This window comes from Martes martes, assembly GCF_963455335.1.
Source record: "Martes martes genome assembly, chromosome: 7".
NCBI classification, from domain to species: Eukaryota; Metazoa; Chordata; class Mammalia; order Carnivora; family Mustelidae; genus Martes; species Martes martes.
In genome coordinates this window covers 59,642,530-59,661,899 of record NC_137894.1, presented here as the reverse complement: position 1 = coordinate 59,661,899, position 19,370 = coordinate 59,642,530, and the positions used below count along the sequence as shown (strand labels likewise).

At 45.9% G+C, this 19,370-nt stretch overlaps 1 protein-coding gene across 2 annotated transcripts; it reads right to left on the bottom strand.

Annotated features, from left to right (window-relative positions):
* Positions 1-1,941: 1,941 nt before the first annotated feature.
* On the bottom strand, positions 1,942-12,207 carry KNSTRN (kinetochore localized astrin (SPAG5) binding protein). Of its 2 annotated transcripts, XR_013967150.1 has the most exons (10): positions 11,987-12,195; positions 11,704-11,798; positions 8,949-9,078; positions 7,963-8,010; positions 6,669-6,774; positions 6,352-6,445; positions 4,523-4,584; positions 3,478-3,552; positions 2,446-2,743; positions 1,965-2,383 (listed from the first exon to the last, which is right to left on the bottom strand). XR_013967150.1 is itself a non-coding variant. In XM_080808879.1 (9 exons), exons 1-9 carry the CDS (start codon positions 12,193-12,195, stop codon positions 2,612-2,614), a joined length of 951 nt encoding a protein of 316 aa, XP_080665005.1. In that variant the 5' UTR covers positions 12,196-12,207; the 3' UTR covers positions 1,942-2,611. The 2 variants fall into 2 exon arrangements, 1 of the variants encoding a protein (XP_080665005.1); XM_080808879.1 differs by having other exon boundaries at positions 1,942-2,743; positions 11,987-12,207.
* Between the last annotated feature and the right edge of the window lie 7,163 nt (positions 12,208-19,370).

Here is a 19,370-nt window from a genome sequence, read left to right as displayed (position 1 = left end):
TCATGAACTGAGAGAGTTTGGAAACCTCTGGCCAAATGATAAAAATGCCAGGCAAAAGCCTGGCATTCAAGGATCTTCAAGACTTCTACTAACACCAAGTACCTCCCACCCCCAATATTCCCTGGCTCAAATCTTTCCCCAATATTTGCTTGTTGTTTGACCCTGGGTAAATTAACCTAACATCTGTGAGTCTATTATCCCGGCTGCATAAAGAGGTAATAGTGCTTACCTTGTGATGGTAATGAGGATTACCTGAGAAGTACAGCAAGGAATCATGGGTATAGGCCCCATGGATGGCAGAGTACAAATGGTCAGTTAAGTGACAGACATCTCCTCTTACCTTGAACCTCTGCAGAAGTCCAGTTCCCTGACTCACTTCCCCAAGACTCATCTGGATATCCCTTCAGCTCTTTATTCTTTCCTCCAGCATTTCATGCTTTGATTTTCTCCCTGGAGGTTCCAATGACAGCCCCCTGCTTGGGTTTATAATTGGCTGGCGCAATTCACAGACTCAGAGAAACATTTTATTTACTGCACAGGCTGTAACTCAGGAATAGCCAGGTGGAAGATATACAGACGGTGAGGTGGGGGGAAAGGAAGCAGAGCTGCCTGTGACCTGACCTTGCTTCTCTCCCTGAACCTCCACATGTTCAGTGATCTGGAATGTCCTCCACTTTCTAGCTAGCCTCTCCAAATGTTACTCTTCCTTCAGTCTCTGGTCAGCCTCCTCCTCAACCCCTCCCCAACCAAACTAGCCCATAGTGAACTACTAGAGTACACACCTATGCCACACAACCCAGTTAGTAAAGTGTTGCTGTTTGTTATTTCACTTACATGTCACCTGCACATACAAGTTTTCCCAAATAGATGGCAAGCATCTTTGAGGTTAAGAATGCCATTCTCCATTAAAGTTTCCTAGAGCATCCAGCAAAGTGGAGAGTATGGGTCACCATCTGCTGAGTTTCTCCTAACATGAGTTCATCCAGCCTACAGAACAGATGAATCACCCTGAACACCTCCATGTGTACGAGAGGCAGATGGAGGAACAGAGGTAGGAGGAAACAACAGAAAAGGCAAAGGGGCACAGAGGGGAGCTGGTGAGACGAAGGCCCCTTGGCCGGCCACCAGTGAACAGGGTTTCGGTGCTGGGTTAGAGGAGTCATAGGCATTGAGGAAGTTATGTTCCTAGGTGTTAACTAGGGCGGCCTGACAAGGAGGTGAGGATCCCACAGCTGAGTTCTCCTGCTCTCTTTCCAAGAAGGAAGTAGAACTTGGGGGGGGGGGGCAGAAATGTCAATTACACATTCATTTGGGTAAATAATCTTTTAAACTATAAACATGCTGAAAATGGGTAGAAGAAAAGATTCAGCCCTTTTGACTGGTGAGTTATGTAACTGCGTATGTCTGATTTGGGGGACATAACCAACTATGTGAATATCTGTATGTGAAGGCAAAGAAATTTAGCCCTAAAGTCAGGGTGGGGGTGTTCCTTGGCCTGGTTGGGTGGTAGTCTCAATGCTCAAGAGTGGAGGGGGGTGTGGTTAGTGTAGAAATTGGGAGATGCAGAAAAATACGGAAGATAGCCAAAGTCTGCCTAGATCAACTAAGAAATGAAATAGAGCTCTGCCTTTGGTAAACCAGGGGGAAGCCTACCATGGACTTTAGCGAACTAGGGATCCATGGGGCCAGGCCCAGGACTGGCTGTGCAAAGAGCAGAAGATAACCAGGCTCAGGAATATAGATAGGATGGAGTTGGGCACCCACTGCCACAAACAGCGGACACCCTCAGAAGACCAGCTCTGCTCCTGGAAGACAGCAGGGCTAGCCACAGAGCACTGAAGTGGAAGAAAAATATTGTGGGTTACACTGGAGTCTTGAACTTGTTCCCTGGATTAGGCCAAGAGTATTCAGTGGACATGGGTCAGTTAAATGGCTTATTTTCATTTCTCAGTGTTGCAGTCTGGATAGTCACAGAAATGTTTATTTTAAAAGTGGCACTTAATAAAAAATAAAAGCAGAAGTGATTTAGATTAAAAGCTCCAAGTTGTATTATTTCAGGTAGGTGTTACTGCTATCTAAATCTTCACCCTCATTTATTAAGCCATTTCCAGTAACTTCACGTTCATTCATTTAACAATGAGGTCTAGAGCCCAACCAGGATTAGACAGAGTGTGTTCCAAGTTAGAAGGGGACAGCATCACTTCTCAGCGATGTCTCCCATGGAGTCTCTGTACTCCACGGTACAATTAAGGTTTTCTTCCTATGCATCTGAATGTGACCTTTGGGATCGTCTGGCTGTGGCTAGTTTAGTCTCCTGATTCTAATGGCCTGCCGTCCGCTTTGTTGGCGAAGGTCGATCCAAGCTTCCGGGGTCAGAGGGGCCCTCTTGTTGGCCTCGATTATGTGTGTGCGAGGTTCAGGAGGGCCCACCAGTCTGAGGGGGGCGCACACTTGCCTAAAGGAGGAACCGCCATTCCAGCATAGACTGTCCTTAATCCTACTGCAGAAAATGTTTCCATTCTGGGGATAGTGAGTCCTAGAAGGTCATGGCCGAGAAGCAGATGTCCTAAGTGGCTTCCTCTGTGGGAGCCATCTGGTCACTTGCTTTTTATCACATTTCTAATAGCTGTTCCATTTCCTCAAGGGCTGCTGTAAAGTCATTTACTTGACTGTTACATAATGTCTGCTGTTCTAGGAACCGGGCCCTCTCTTCTTCTTTCATCTTCAACTTTACTTTTAAGGCCTGCATGGAAAGACATTCAGAAAGGAAGGAAGAAACAAATAAACACCCACAGGACTTTGCGTCACACGAAAGGCAATACCATTTAATGACACTATGCTTCTCTTCCCTTGAGGAAGATGATGCGAATATAGACATGAGATTTTTCAGTCTTAGATCTGTATATCTGGGCTGGTTTTAGGAATGGTCTCTCTCTACTACAGACTCCTATATCTAAACTGGAGCCATGAAATCCTCTGGGATTCAATGTACTGGCCCATGATTCTTCCAAGCAATCCAAAGTAGTCTAGACTCAATCCGGGTTTCCTATTCCAGATTTCCTTGAGATACCAAGTTTCCAAAGCAGAGCTATCACACAGGTCCACCTCATACACTGAGCAACCTAGCGTTTTGTACGTTGCCTCAAGCCCTGTAGATGTGAACATTTCTGAGTGTTTGGAATAGAAAATCAGTTGTTGAAAAAAATGGTGAAATCAAGTGAAGTCTTGGAATTTAGTGAATAGTAATGCATCAATGTTGGTTTTTAAATTATGACAAATATACTATGATAATGCATGATGTTAATATTAAAGGCACTGAATTCTCTGTATTTATCTTTGCAACTTTCCTATAAATCTATGATTACAAAGCAGTTTATTAAAAAGAAAGAAATGTATGAATAAGGAAGAATCCTCCAGAGCCCTACCCACCATGGCGGGAAATGGTAATCCTGCCTCAAGGTGATGTCTGCCTCTCACCTGTAACTCCTCCATCTGCTTTTTGGCTGTTTCGTTAAAAAACTTCAGCTCATCTTGCAAAGTTTCTAGCAGCAACTAAGAGGAAAGTACAATGTAGTAACAAATCGTTACTGATACGTGAAAACTTTCTTCATATAAACTAATCTCTTCATATGAAATGAGAGTTGATTAGACGACTGCTAACAATCCTTCCGTTCTTTCAGGCATTTACTGAGCGTCCCCCATGTGCCAGGCTCTTTCCTGGGGCACCCCTGGAGGAACTCAGTCCAAGCGATGGACAGATCACCCCACTTCCCCATGCTCTATGTTACACAAAACAGAGTAGCCATTTAAGAGGTGACTACTGGCCTAGGGGGTGGAGGAAGCCTTCCATAGCTAGAATTCTATGATTCTAAGATGACAACTGATCTTCCTGGGGAAGAGGGCATAGAATCTCAAAGACTTAAGCCCAAACAACTACCTTCCTACTTTGGGGAGGGAACCAAAGAGAAGTCAATTTTACTCCAGGCTGGACCTTTCCATCCTACAGTTCTCAATAAATAGACAAGGGGAGAAATTTGGTAAAGTGGAGAAGAGAGAAACCAGAAAGTTCTCTATACATGTCCATGTTAACATGTGAATTAAAGGGGTGCCTGGGTGGCTCAGTGGGTTAAGCCTCTGCCTTTAGCTCAGGTCATGATCTCAGGGTCCTGGGATTGAGCCCAACATTGGGCTCTCTGCTCAGCAGGGAGCCTGCTTCCCCCCCTCTCTCTGCCTGCCTCTCTGCCTACTTGTGATCTTTCTCTCTGTCAAATAAATAAAATCTTAAAAAAAAAATGTGTCTTAAAGTAGCATATTTTCAACTCAGACTCGCTCACATCTGTAAGCACAAAGTCGCCTTCCAAATGAAATATGCTATTTTGAGTACACATCCACTGCTGTCTTCCACTATCATGGAAAATAAATGCAGCTTCCTGGAGTTTGCTGAGCACGTGGCCGAGCGCTTCTTGGCTGGGCAGAGCCCCACGGTCACTTGGCCCCTGCCCACTCACACCCATGCCCTCACCATAGAGTCCGTGTGATCGGTGGTGGATCCTTGCTGTGATGCCAGGGCCTCACTGCCTAAAACTGATGCAAAGGACAAAGTCAGCCTTGCTTAGGGAACCGCACCTAAAACAAAAACTAAAAACCCCTCCATGGACAAGTACAGGAGTATTCATGAGGGAAACTTCTTGAAGAGTCTGGCAGTTTTCCCCTTGGCAGGGTCACCTTCACCTACCCTCAGAGCTTTATTTTACCTCCCTCCTCTCTAGCTTTGGATATAGTTAAAAGTTCATTCTGCTTTCTCTTCAGCTTAGCAGAAAATTTGTCCAAAGGAAATGTGTTGGTTGAGTTTTTTTGTTTATAATACAAAAACCCATTTTTATTTAAAAAAATTTTTCTAGGGGCACCTGGGTGGCTCAGATGGTTGAGAGTCTGCCTTCGGCTCAGGTCATGATCTCGAGGTTCTGGGATTGAGCCCCACATCGGGCTCCCAGCTCAGCAGGGAGCCTGCTTCTTCCTCTCCCTCTCCCCCTGCTTGTGCTCTCTGTCTCTCTATCTTTCTCAAAGTAATAAATAAAATCTTAAAAAAAAATTTTTTTTCTAAAGATTTATTTATTTTATAGAGGAGAGAGAGTACACATGAGTGTGGAGTGAGGTGAGGGGAAGAGGGAGAGAGAGAATCTCAAGCAGGCTCCCTGAGAGCCTGACAGAGGGCCAGATCCCACCACTCTGAGATCATGACCTGAGCTGAAATCAAGAGTCCCATACTTAACCAACTGAGCCACACATGCGCCCCACAAAAAACTATTTTTTAAAGCTTTTGGGGCTTGGGGCGCCTGGGTGGCTCAGTTGTTAAATGTCTGCCTTCGGCTCAGGTCACAGTCCCAGGGTCCTGGGATTGAGCCCTGCGTCGGGATCCCTGTTCAGCGGGAAGCATGCTTCTCCCTCTCCCACTCACTTGTGTTTCCTCTCTTGCTCTCTGTCAAATAAATAAATAAAATCTTAAAAAAAAATAAAGCATTTGGGCTTAAAGATTATTATTTTTGGTAAAAGTAGTACATATGCATTATAAATTAAAATAATATAAAAACATATGGTAACTATAAAGAATATATCCTAAAATGTACACGTTAATCAGCAGCATTCAAAGTCAGTGTTCCTGAATTCAGAGAAGCCTGGGCCCCTTCACTGGATATTCTCAGGCTCCTCAACTCAGTCTGAAGCTCTTGTAAAGTCCTTGGGCAATTCCTGCTTCCACTCCCCTTCTTGCTGTAGACTCCGCTCTCTATGGACAGGGTCAGAACCGAAATCACATTTAACCATTGCGATTCTGCTGATGAACCAGGTTTAGGAGCCCTTGGTAGAGTATCACCTCTGTCTTTTCCCACCTGGGAAAGTTACTTTGCTATCTACCTTGAAAAAAAGAAAATATTTCTGGTCTATTTGCAAGGTCATAATTGTTGGCACCAAACGAATGGCACGAATGAAGTGTTCAGATAGGAGATACTCCTCTGTCCACAACCACAAGGGAACAAAGAAAAGCTCCTCAGGGCATCTGGCTGGCTCAGGCTGCAGAGCCTGTAACTCTTGATCTCGGGCTTGAGTTCAAACCCCACGCTGGGTGTAGAGATTACTTAAAAATAAAGAAAATCTTAAAAAAAAAAAAAAAAAGGAAAGAAAAGATCCGCCCAATCTTTCTTGCTTTGCTAAGCACCCTGCACTGAATGGGCCAGCTGATGCTGTGCTGGGACTCTTGACAGACAGTCCACAACCACTCCACCACCCTCGCCCCACCTCAGGAAAGGGCACATGCACTGACTCCTCCGAAGGCAACTGTGCACTGTGTCTTACCTGGGTTGAGGCCCTTGCTCTCCAAAATTGCCAAACAGTTGTCCTGAAACTTCTCCAGCAGCTCCACCTTTTGGGTCAGGTCCTTCAGTTCTCCCTATGGAGGTGCCATACAGACAGAACAGGCCTGCTCCCCTTTACAGGGTGGGGGGGTTTCTTTCCTGCCCCTGCTCTGATACCCGCACAGCAAAAGCCTGGCCTCTTTCTTCCTCCGCTCGGGCCCCCGGGCAAGACAAGCTTCTCCTGTCCCAGGGCCATCCCTCCAGAGGCCACCCATTGCCTAGTGCGGTGATGACAGAGGTCCAGTAGGGGTCTCTTACCTGAGTTTCAGTCAACTTCTGATGCAGCTGCTTGTTCACGGCCTCTAAGAGCTGGTTCTTATCCTTGAGCTCCTCCTCTGATTTCTGCTTACTCAGTGGTTTGTAGCTGTAATGATAATTTGTGCTTAGGTGAAAAAGTGGAGGTATAAGAAAATGGGCTACAGAACCATTCAAACAGGGGTTCAACTCTTGGCTTCATTATATAGTGGCATATGACCCTCAGTAAGTTACATAACCTCTCTTGAGACTTTGTTTCCTCATTTCTAGAATTAGGATAATACCCACAACTCATAATTCTATTACTGTGAAAAATAAGAGAGAGAATACATGTAGAATTCTCAGCACAGGTAACATAGTAAACAATAAATAATAGCCGACACACAGTAAACAATAAATAGCCATCATCATCATTACTTCTTTTCAGTGCCCTCAGAGTCCTTCTTGAGTAGTATTTTATCTCCAGAACTTTAAAAAAAATTATTTTTTAAGTCATCTACACCCAAAGTGGGTCTCGAACTTACAGCCCCGAGATTAAGAGCTGCATGTTTGGGGCATCTGAGTGGCTCCGTCATTTGAGTGCCTGACTCTTGATGTCGGCTCAGGGTCATTAGATGGAGCCCTGTGTCAGGGCTCCACGCTCAGTGGGGAGTCAAACATGCTTGAGATTCTCTGTCCCTCTCCCTGTGCCCCTATCTCGCTTGTACATACTCTCTAAAATAAATAAATCTTTAAAAAAATTAAAAAGAAAGAGTTACACGCTCTACCAATTGGGCTGGCCAGGGCCCCTATCTTCAGAACTTTCAAGACATGCACAAATAATAGATTTGGAATTAGAACCTACTTCTAGCAATTTTCCAGCTTGTATTATTTCTATCTTTAGAAGCAAAATAGACAAGCTATCCTCAAACAGAGAGATGGATTCTCCCCCAGGATTTCTACCACCACCATCTTAAAGTCACTAACCACATGCAGTGCCTCATATCCCAAAAGCTCACCCCCCTATCCACCTAGTCACAGGCTATAGGTGGCTTTGAAGTCCAATCAGCAGTGAACCTGGCATGGAACCCAGAAAGCTCTTGTCTGGTTCTCAAGATGGGAGCCTCGAAGATCCTAGCCCTGCCAGTGGTTCTCAAACTGAGCTGTGCCTCCCCCCTGAAAATTCCACTCAGATTTTTGGCATGGCAGCCAGGCTGTCACACACTAAACAAACTTATGAGTGATTTCTGAGGCACAACCAGGACTGAGAGCCTCCACCTTAAAATGGTGGCCAACTTCCGCTTACCCTGCTGCTCACCTCTTTCTGATGTTCTTCCTCGTGGCAGGGTCTGCAGCTTTTACCTGCCTAGAGAAGCAAAAACAAAGAAATCAGGATGTTCGCTCTTCTTACTGTGGTGATCATTTTGCAATATATACAAATAGCTAACATTATGTTGCGCACCTGAAACTAATACAATGTTGTGCGTTAGTAGACCTCAATTAAAAAAGTAACAAAGAGGGCATCTGGGTGGCTCAGTTGGTTAAGCCTCAGGTCATGATCCCAAGGTCCTGGGATTGAGCCCTACCTCCGGCTCCCTGCTCAGCGAGGAGTCTGTTTCTCCCTCTCCCTCTGCCTGCTGCTCTCCCTGCTTGTGCTCTCTTTCTATCATATAAATTAAAAAAAAAAGAGTATTAAAGAAATCAAAGAATGGTAGCACTGCTGTTCTGTGTGTTGTGAACAAGGCAGAACAAAGAGCCTGGATTTCTGAGGAAAAAACCAGAGACCACATACAATGCCAACAGCTTGAGAAGTTCGGAGGGCCCGTGTGCTGTCGTTTGAGCCTAGACTATTGGAAAAGGCTTATGGATAGGGAATGGGCTCCTCTCCTGGTCCACCTCAACGGCCCAGCTGACCTGCTCCTGCTCAGAGCGGTATGGCTACGTCCTGTCAAGCTGGCTGACGTGGGAACTGAGTATAGGGAAACATACACACTACCCAGGGCAGGACGACGCTCAGACCAGCAACCTGGGCTAACAAGCAGCCCCACACACCCCGACCACCACTAAGGCCTGGTGTTTGGCCAGGGTCCGGCTATTTGCACACTCAGAGCAAACAAAGTACCTCTTATCCTAACCCTTGCTAGGCCTCCTCAGAACTGTTCAACACAGATGGTTCTCACACACTGCTGTTCCGGGCCATGGACTCCGATTGCCTGGTGCTCTCAAAACCCCTCTTTTCTAAATCTTGATACTGAGCAACCTCAGGCAAATGTTCTCATCGGGTACCAATGATTCAACTCTCACCCGTTCTCTCGTCTTGGTTTAGTGACTTTTATAACATCGTTCTCTGAACCTCCTGAATGAAGTCTGGAAACATCCACTTCCTTGGACTTAACAGGTAGCAGGCTCTTAGAAGTGGCTCGAGTTTGTGTGTCTGCAAAGGAAGACAGCTGCTGAGACCTCAAGCATCGTGACCCAACCGAAGAAACGCTATGTCAGCTCCGTTCCAGGCTGTCAGCACCCTGTATTTTCTGGCCCATCTCAATTTGCAAGGACTAATTCAGAAGAATACACTTCTAGACTAACTGGGGCTGGGAACCAAAATCTTTGGAAGGTGATAGTGATACTTGAGGATAGCCAAAAGCCTGATGATCTGGCAAACTGAACGGCCAAGGGGTACAGGCATGAAAATGGACATTGATACAAGCGAAGAATGAAAAGAGGGGTCGTGTGGCTGTCAGCAGGGCTGACACGCAGCTGGAGCCTTCCTCCAGAACCAGTGGAACCGAAACACCTTGCAAAACTCCTCCGCCCACTGCCCACTCTCCTGAGGCTACACTCCAGCTGTTGCGAAGTTCTCCTTTAACTGTTGCGTAGTTGTTTTTATCTTTTTATTTTTTAAAGTAGGCTCCATGCCCTATGTGGGGCTTGAACTCACAACCCCGAGCTCAAGAGTCATATGCTTTATCAAGTGAGCCAGCCAGACACCCCAGGTCTCTGTTTTCAAGTAAAAGGTAACCTTGGGGGAACATATTTACCTCCTCTTCTGAGTATTAGTAAGTTATACACAGTAACACATCTCCCCCCAGGTGAAAGGGTGTTAATAAATTGATCAAAATGACCACTCTTCGCTGACTGGAATCAATTCTAATAATCTGTACTTGCTAGAGCCTAAGGACTGCATTGTAGAAAAAATTTAGCAGGATTTAACAAAGACTATCTTCTTGAAATGAGAGATGTGGGGCACCTGGGTGGCTTAATGAGAGACGTGGGGCACCTGGTGGCTCAGTTGGCTAAGTGCTTGCCTTTGGCTCAGGTCAAGATCCCAGGGTTACCAAATTGAGCCCTGAAGCAGGCTCTCCAGCTCAGCAAGGAGTCTGCTTCTCCCTCCCCGCCCTCTCTCAAATAAAATCTTTTTTAAAAAATGAGAGACCCGGGGCGCCTGGGTGGCTCAGTGGGTTAAAGCCTCTGCCTTCGGCTCAGGTCATGATCCCAGGGTCCTGGGATCGAGCCCCGAATCGGGCTCTCCGCTCCGCGGGGAGCCTGCTTCCTCCTCTCTCTCTCTCTGCCTGCCTCTCTGCCTACTTGTGATCTATCTCTCTCTCTCTCTCTCTCTCTCTCTCTCTGTCAAATAAAATAAAATCTTTAAAAAAAAAATGAGAGACGCTAAGGAGGGGAATTGGATGGCTGGTCAAGGAAAGAAAAGAGACTTGTTCTTCACGGCATAATATTTTCTAACTTTGGATTCTTTTTTACATGTGTATATTAGGTAGGCAGAAAACGTAGGAGATAGCCTTAAAATGTTAAACTGTTGAGGTTATATATGATCATAAAACTGGGACAGGGATAGAAATCTGAGATTAAAAACTTCCAACTTGGCTGGGGAAAGCCGGTCTCCACTCAAGGAGAGGGCACTGCTCTCCAAGGCAAAGGCTGTTGCAGGGGCATGCTCCCCCCTACCTCCCAATAACTCCTAGGTCCTGCTGATGCTAGATTACCATTTAGGTGTTCTGAGGCCAGGTAAAACAAACAAACAAACAAACAAATCTTTAAGCCTTTTGAGGAAACCCTTTTTATTTACAGATCAATCCTCCACTGCTCATCTACCAGCTGCACAGAGTCCCCTGGGAGGAATCCTAACTAGCTACTTCCAAATCTGCCCCCACAGGTTCTGATGTTTGAAACTTATTTTGTGCCCTGCTCTTGAGATTAAGGAGCTCAAGAGCCTACATGACTTTCAATCACAAGCCCAGCAACACAAAGCAAGATGGCAAAGCAATCAAAAATTGTTTTTAATCCTATTTCTTCTCCCAAGGTTATGGAAAACTCTGGCTAGGCTTGGCCCCTCTCTCTCACTTCACCCAACAACTGATTGACAATTTACTGTCTAAGTGACACGGTGCAGAAACAAATGTGAACGAGACAAGGTGCAAACCCTGGTGCCTCCAAGAATCACGCTTCTCAAAGGACTCTCTTCCCTTCTCCCTGACAACAAATCCAGTCCCTCCAGGTAGCCCAGATCTGGAAATCAAACTGGCAACTGTTTAAAAAGGGATTCCTGGGGCCCTGGATGGCTCAGTCAGTTAAGTGTCTACCTTCAGCTCAGGTCATAATCCCAGGGTGCTGGGATTGAGCCTTGCATCTGGCTCCCAGCTCAGCGGAGAGCCTGCTTCTCCCTCTACCCTGGCTTGTGCGCACTCGCCCTCTCTCTCTCTCTGTCAAATAAATAAATAAAATCTTTTTTTAAAAAGGGGAGGATTCCTAGCTTGAGGAAATAATACTGTGAAACAATCAGCAACTTAAATCTAATTAGTAAATGCAGCACGATCAGGTTTGGGAAGTGGAATGGGGGAGGGCACGTCTAAATCCTACCACAGGGCTCTTGCCCCAACTCCCGTCATAAACCTAGACAGCCCAGTTCTAGCGGAAGTAGCAGGTTGTCAGAGCTGATGAACTGCCCTTTCCCTGCCCGCACCCCCCTTTTCTGGCCACTGGTCTGTTCCCTCGTACTCCTCCGCCTGACCACCCTGCTGGTCCGCAGGGCTGTGTGGATACCCACCGGCCGGCATGCCGCCGCTCTGCACAGCGGGGGGCTGCAGAGTGTATACTGTCTTAACCACGCTGGTCATCGTAACGAGGCGGCGCAGCTGAGGTCTGAAAGGTGCAAGGTGAACGTTACCCTGTGATGGGTTTGGGGGCCGGAGTAGGTGGAGGGCCCCCAGAGAGCGCGACCTGGACTATCTCAGCCAGGGGAAGAAGTCGGGAGAAAGAAAATTCTCCATTCCCAGACCATTCCGCCCGCCCCACATCTAGCCCCATCCCTCGCCCCGGGAGAGTCGAACCCAAGCTCCTGCAGCTCTTGCCCGTAGCCCTCGTTGCCCTGGTTCAAAGGTTGCTCCTCGGTAACCGCCGCACCAGCGACCGGGTCTGCCGCCAGGCTTTCAAATGGAAACTTCCGGTGATTGGGCGGGAGGAGGCGCGGTTCGCGCTCTGTAGGCGGCCATGTTGTACGGTTAGCCGTGCTGGGCGCTACGCCTTTAGGAGCTGCCATGCTGTACGGCAGGTCAGAACTGAGGCAACAGCAGGAGCTTGTAGGTTTTGGGTGTCAGAGGCCCCAGGTCTGGGCGGGGGAGGGGAGTGGTGCACTTTGCCTGCCTGATAGGAGCTATGAGCCGCCAGCGTCATATTCCGGGCCTGAGACACAAACGCGATCACTGTTAGAGTCTATGTCACAATCCTCTTTATTTGGTCCATGATAGGGATTTTGCTTGGTGCTTGATTGGCAAGAGCGTAGGAGTGTTTGGACGCGCAGGGTGGAGAGTAGCCGGTGAGGTTTAAAAAGGGTCTGTGGGCGGAAATCCCCACCTCACCTACCCTCAGTCCTAACTTTAAAGATTGTTTATTTGAGAGAGAGAGCATGTGATCAGGGAAGAGGGAGAGGGACAGGGAATCTCCAGTGGACTCCTCGCTGGTGGGGAGCCCCAGGCGGTACTTGATGCCACAACCCTGAGATCATGACCTGGGCCAAAACCCAGAGTGGGGGGCTTAAGTGACCGAGCCACCCAAGCACCCCAGTCCTAACTTTAATAACACTTACCCAGATTTTTTTTTTAATGTAAGCTCTATGACCAACAAAGAGCTTGGACTCGCAACCGGGAGATCAAGAGTCCAGGCTCTACCAACTGAACCAGCCACGTGTCCCAAAACTTATCCAGATTTTTTTTTTTTTTTAAGATTTTATTTGACAGAGAGAGATCACAAGTAGGTAGAGCAGCAGGGAGAGAGAGAGGGGGAAGCAGGCTCCCCGCGGAGCAGACAGCCCAATGCGGGACTCAATCCCAGGACCCTGGGACCATGACCTGAGCCGAAGTCGGAGGCTTAACCCACTGAGCCACCCAGGCGCCCCAAAACTTATCCAGATTTTAAGCAGAGATTCAGAGCTACTCCTACTAGAGAACAGGTCAGGGATTTCAAGCACTTAAGGCACTCATTCATTTCACTCAGTAAATATTTAATGAGCACCAGCTGTGTGCCAGACCATTCTTCTAAGAGGACAGATGGGGGAGGAGTAACAAATATCCAGACTGACTTTGGCTTTGCCCTCCTGGATTTACAATCTAGAAAACGGAAACAAAAAAACACACAAACGGGGGCACCTGGGTGGCTCAGTGGGTTAAAGCCTCTGCCTTCGGCTCAGGTCATGATCCCAGGGTCCTGGGATTGAGCCCTGCATCAGACTCTCTGCTCAGCGGGGAGCCTGCTTCCCCCTCTCTCTCTGCCTGCCTCTCTGCCTACTTGTGATCTCTGTCTGTCAAATAAATAAACGAAATCTTTTAAAACACACACACTTATTAGTTACATCTCAATTAAGTGGGAAAAAACCCTCAAATAAATGTATATTTACCAACTGTAGTAAAACTATGAAGGAAAAGCACAATGTGCTATGAGAGAGAAAATTGGGGAAACAGTTGAAATTGGATAGTCAGGGAAGACATCTAAGGAGATGTTTGATTAATGAAAGATGAATGAGAGTCCGGGACACCTGAATGGCTCAGTCGGTTAAGTGTCTGCCTTCCATTAAGATCATGATCCCAGGGTCCTGGGATCAAGCCCTGCATAGGGCTCCCTGCTCAGTGGGGAGACTGCTTCCCTCTTCCTCTGCCCCTCACCCCTGCTTGTGCCCTCTCACTCTCTTTCAAATAAATAAAATTCTTAAAACAAAGGGTGAGTGGAGTTAATCAGATGAACAGTGGGGGAGGGAGGAAAAATGTGAAGCTGCAAAGCAGGAATGACTAGCTGGGAATGAAAGATGGGAGGAAAGCAGTGCAGATAAAGCTGGAGAAATAAGACGTCAAATGGCAAGCTTTGCAGACTAAAGGTGAAGAGATTAGATTTTACCTTTTTTTTTTTTTAAAGATTTTATTTATTTATTTGTTTATTTGACAGAGACAGCGAGAGAGAGAGAGAGAGAACACACAAGAAGGGGGAGTGGGAAAGAGAGTAGCAGGCTTCCGGTTGAGCAGGGAGCCCGATGAGGGGCTCGTTCTCAGGACCCTGGGATCATGACCTGAGCTGAGGGCAGACGCCCAACGACTGAGCCACCCAGGCTCCCCAAGACTAGATTTTTTCTTAAGAGTAATGGAAAGTCATTGAAATACTAGAGCAGGAGAATGTTATTCAATTTATTTTTTAAAAGCTCATTGTGGGTTGCCTGGGTGGCTCAGTGGGTTAAAGCCTCTGCCTTCAGCTCAGGTCATGATCTCAGGGTTCTGGGATCGAGCCCCACATCAGGGTCTCTGCTCGGCAGGGAGCCTGCTTCCCCCACTCTCTCTCTGCCTGTTTCTCTGCCTACTTGTGATTTCTGTCTGTCAAATAAATAAATAAAATCTTAAAAAAAAATAAAAGCTCATTGTGACTACTTCATGGAGAAATGATTGAAGGGGGTAAGGGCAAAACTATAGAGATAGTTGGGAGGCTGCTACAATCATTCACATGAGAGATGATGGTGGCTTGGCCATGAGGGTGCTGGTAATAGTGAGAGTGCAGAGGCCACTTTGAGGCAAACAGGCTGGAGCGATGGGATGCAGAAAGAGCCCACAGCAACACCTGGCTGAATACAGACGGGCCCATCAGGCGACCCACCTCAAAACCTCCATAGGTCCTAACTGACCAATGGGCTACTACAACTAGGCACAGTTACCAAAAAAGGGAAGATTCCATAGTCCCAAACCGTCCTCACCTTCCTTCTTTAAAAACAGCTCCCACCCACTCTCTCCTGGCAGACAACCTCTCCTCTGCTGTCCTCCCCATGGCTCCCTTGTGGCTATTCAATAAATGTCTATCTCTTTCATTTTGCCTCAGGCGAATCCTTTCACCGCCCATGCCACCGACTTCCACCTGATCATTTCCCTACATTCTGTAGGCCCCGTTCCAATTGGACAGACACCCCATTTAGACACCACAAGGATGGAAGAGAAGCAGATACATTTAAGACAGCTTTTGGACATAGAATCTCAGGACTCGGTGTTGGACTGCATGTGGGAAGAAGGGAAAGGGCTTTTTTCAAAAGATTATTTAAGGTTTATTTAAGGTTGCTTACTTGAAAGAAAGAGAGAGCATAAGCAAGCACAAGCAAGCAAGAGCAAGCACAAGTGAGCACAAGAAAGGCGAGGGGTAGAAGGAGAGGGAGAAGCAGGCTCCCCGCTAAATAGGAAGCCTGATGTGGGACTCTATCTCAGGACCCCAGGAGCTGAAGGCAGACACTTAATTGACTGAGCCACCCAGGTGCCCCTCAAAGATTATTTATTTTAGAGAAAGAGAGAGAGAGAGCACAAATGAGGGGAAGAGCAAAGGAAGATATTCTCTGAACAGACTCCCACCGAGCATGGAGCCCAAAGCCAAAGTGGGACTCGAGCCCACAACTGGGATCCCTGAAATCACAACCCCAGCAGAAACCCAGAGGTGAACGCTGAGCCCCCCAAGTGCCCCGAGAAGGAAGTCTTAAGGAGAATTCTCAGGCTTGAATAACTATGTGGAAAAAGTCACTATTTTATGTTGCTGGGAGATTGAGAGCTTAGTTTTGAACTTAACTTGAAATGCCTCTCAGACATTCAAATGGAGCTGTCAAGTAGACAGTTTGAAATACAGGCTTCAAGCCCAGAGGGGAGTCTGGGTTAGAGATCTACTCTTGAGATCTGGGTGTACGTGGATGTATTAAAAAAAAAACAACTGAGATATTGGATGATATTACCAAGGGAAGAAGTGTACAGAGTCTACAGAGAGCCAAGGATAGGGATAGTAGCATGTAGGAGTTGCAGTGAAAAGCTACCAGCCAAAAAAACCTGATAAAGAGGTGCCAGGGAGGTGAGAAGACAACAAAAAAGGGTGGTGTTTTAGAAGCCAAGGAGCAGGAAGTGGTAAACTGCCAAAGGAGGGAGTGGTAAACTATAGAGAATAACTGGTAAAGAAGTCATTGGCAAATACAGCAAAAGGAATTCTGGTGGAGAGGTGGGTCTGAGTGGAAGCCACATTGGAGTGGGTTAAAGAGTACATGACAGATGAGGAAGTTGGGATGGCAGATGCAGACATTAGAAACTTTGTGAATGGAGTAGAGCAACTGGGCAGTCACTGTGGTGCTGGGTTGTGGGGGTCAAGGAAGGGTTTTCCCCAAGATGCAGCTACTGATGGATACATGTACTAAGGGGAATGAGCTAGCAGAGAGGAGGAAAAGGATGCTTCAGGAGGAGGGGGGATGATCACAGGAGCAAAGTCATATGCAAACGGGGAAGGAAGATGGAATCTGGAGTAGCATTTTCAAGATCATCTCTTTTTTTGTTCACATACCTTCACAAATAATTAAACAAAAACAATATGCCCTCTCACCCATTTTTAGTTGATGCCTGCATTTTTCCCAATTTTAAATATTTTAAAAAACCAACTTTCTACCCATTATGTATTATGTACTTCTTTATGCATTTCTAAAATTCTTTTCTTCTGGTGTTTCATTTTAGACAATTTCTAGTTTCATGTCTTCAAGTTCACTAATCTTTTTTTCTGCAGTGTCTAAACTGTTGTTAATTCCATCCAGTGGCTTTTCATCTCATTCATTTGTTTCCATCTCTGGAAGTTCAACTTGTGTATTTTTGAAAATACCTTCCAAGTCTCTACTTAGCTATATGAACATACGGAATACAGCTATAATAATCTCTTTGCTAATTCTCACATCAGTGTCAATTCTGGGTTGGTGTCAATTGGTTTTCCTCCTCACTATGGTTCACAATTTTCTGCTTATTTGTATGACTGCTAATGTTTTATTAGATCTCAGGCACTGTAAATTTTGTGTTTTCGCGTGCTGGTTATTTTCGTATTTTTGTAAACATTCTTTTTTTTTTTTTTTTAAGATTTTATTTATTTATTTAACAGACAGAGATCACAAGTAGGCAGAGGCAGGCAGAGAGAGAGGAAGGGAAGCAGTCTCCTGGCTGAGCAGAGAGCTTGATGCAGAGCTCCATCCCAGGACCCTGGGATCACGACCAGAGCCGAAGGCAGAGGCTTTAACCCACTGAACCACCCAGGCACCCTTTCTGTAAGCATTCTTGAGGTTCGTTCTGAGAAGCAGTTACATTACCTAGAAATAGTTTGATCTCTTCAGGTGTTGCTTTTAAAATTTATTAAATGGCATGAACAACTAGGGTTAATAAAAAATAAGTAAGTAAGCTGGGGCTAATGTGTCCCCACTGCTAAGGCAAGACCCTTCTAAGAACTTCAACTAATGCTTCATAAAATTATGAGGTTTTCTAGTCTGATCGATGGGAACAGTCACTGTTCCAGTCCTCTATGAATATTGGTTACTGTTCCCTCTAATTATTTTGGATGATTCTTTCCTTAGTCTCAAGTAATTTCCTAACATTTCCATGATGAGTAGTGCTCTGCTGAATACTCGAGGGGGGCCCTTTCCAGAATTCTCTCTCTATGCACCTTTTTTCTCACCAGCACCCTGTTGTGAGCACAGAGTTTGGATTGCCACAAACTCTGAGCTATCTCCTCAGTTCAGGGAGCCTGCATGGCCCTGCCTGTGTTCTCCCTCCTTGCAATTTGTCCTGGAAACTCTCTTCAGCAATAAGCTAAGGCAATCACAGGGCTCATCTCATCTGTTTCTTGTCTTTCAGGGATCACTGTCTTTGTTGTCTGGTGTCCACCATCTTGAAAACTGTTGTTTCATACTTTTTACGTTTAGTTGATTGTTTCTGGAAGGAGGGCAAATCTGGTCTCTGCTATTCCATCTTGTCTGAAATGGGAAGTTGTAATATGTACTCTAAATGTATTTTTGTTAAAACCATGGAGCTGCAGATTTAAATCATTCATTTTTGGAAAATGCCCACTGTATATCCTATGTGCAAAGTCAAACCTCTGTGCCCATCAGCCAAATCAGATTGGCTATCTTTTCTTTTTTTTTAAGATTTTATTTATTTGACAGAGAGAGCAGAAACAGGGAGAGCAGCAGAGGCAGAGGGAGAAGCAGTCTTCCTGCTGAGCAGGGAGCCCAAAGTGGGATTTGATCCCAGGGCCCTGGGATTATGACCTGAGCAGAAGGCAGATGTTTAACTGACTAAGCCACCCAGGCTCCTCAAGAGAGAGAGAATCTTAAGCAGACTCCCCACAGGCCATGGAGCCCTATGTGGGCTGACCCCATGACCCCGAGATCATGACCCCAGCAGAAATCGAGAGTTGGACCCTCAACCAACTGAACCACCCAGATGCACCCAGGCTTTCTGTCATAAAAGTCTGCTACTGTTTTTCAGTTCAAACAAATGTGGTTAATATGCATTCTGTATCAACCTTTCACTCTTGAATTTGAATTCTTAAATGAAGAAGGCACAGAACTGCATAATCACACAGAAGCCTGATAATGATTACAACTTTATCAAGGTCCTTCCAGGGCTTTTCAGCACAGAGTGGCTTCAGGCAACCAATCATTTACATAGCAGAGTGGCTTTCCTTTGTTTTTCATCTTCCCATCGAACTGAGTTACACTTTCTTCTCTTACACATAAACACCTCCCGACCTTGAGTTATAGCTGTCCCTGGGATCAAAGGTGTGTGTGTGGAAAGGTTGAGGAATGCCTGTTTTTTCTATCCCCAAGCAAATGGCATCCTGATGGATGGGATGGGGTTTCAGAGAGCTGTCACTGCCCATATGTATTATCAAAGGCCACCACGGAAGAAAAGATCAGAAACTCTCCAGATAAATGTGTGAAGGTTGTAAACCAATGAATCTTCTTTCCTGATACCTCTCACCTGCTTCTCTGTCCTGTCATGCAATGGGAGAAGAATGGAATGAGTTAGATGGGGCTGAGGAAGTTTGGCTTACAAGTCTCTTGCAAGATGTCTCTTTTAGAATCAGGCTTAGGCTGGGATATTGCCTTAGTAGCATGGTATCACTTATGCCATGTGCCAATCTAAGAGTATGCTAGTCAAACCAATCTCCATCATTGTCAACAAAGCACCACAGCCACGGAAGGATGGGTTTTCCCATAGTGACAAAGTAAACCAAGTTACATTATAAAAACATACAGCACATGTACTCATACTCTGAGTGGAAGTTCAAGGATCTGTGGCACAAATAGGAGAAAGGACTTTAAGTCCCAGATGGGTGTCAATGTAGTTCTATTTTAAAGTGTCTCAGTGTTAAGAAACCATTTCTTGAATTTCACAGAGCAAACATGAA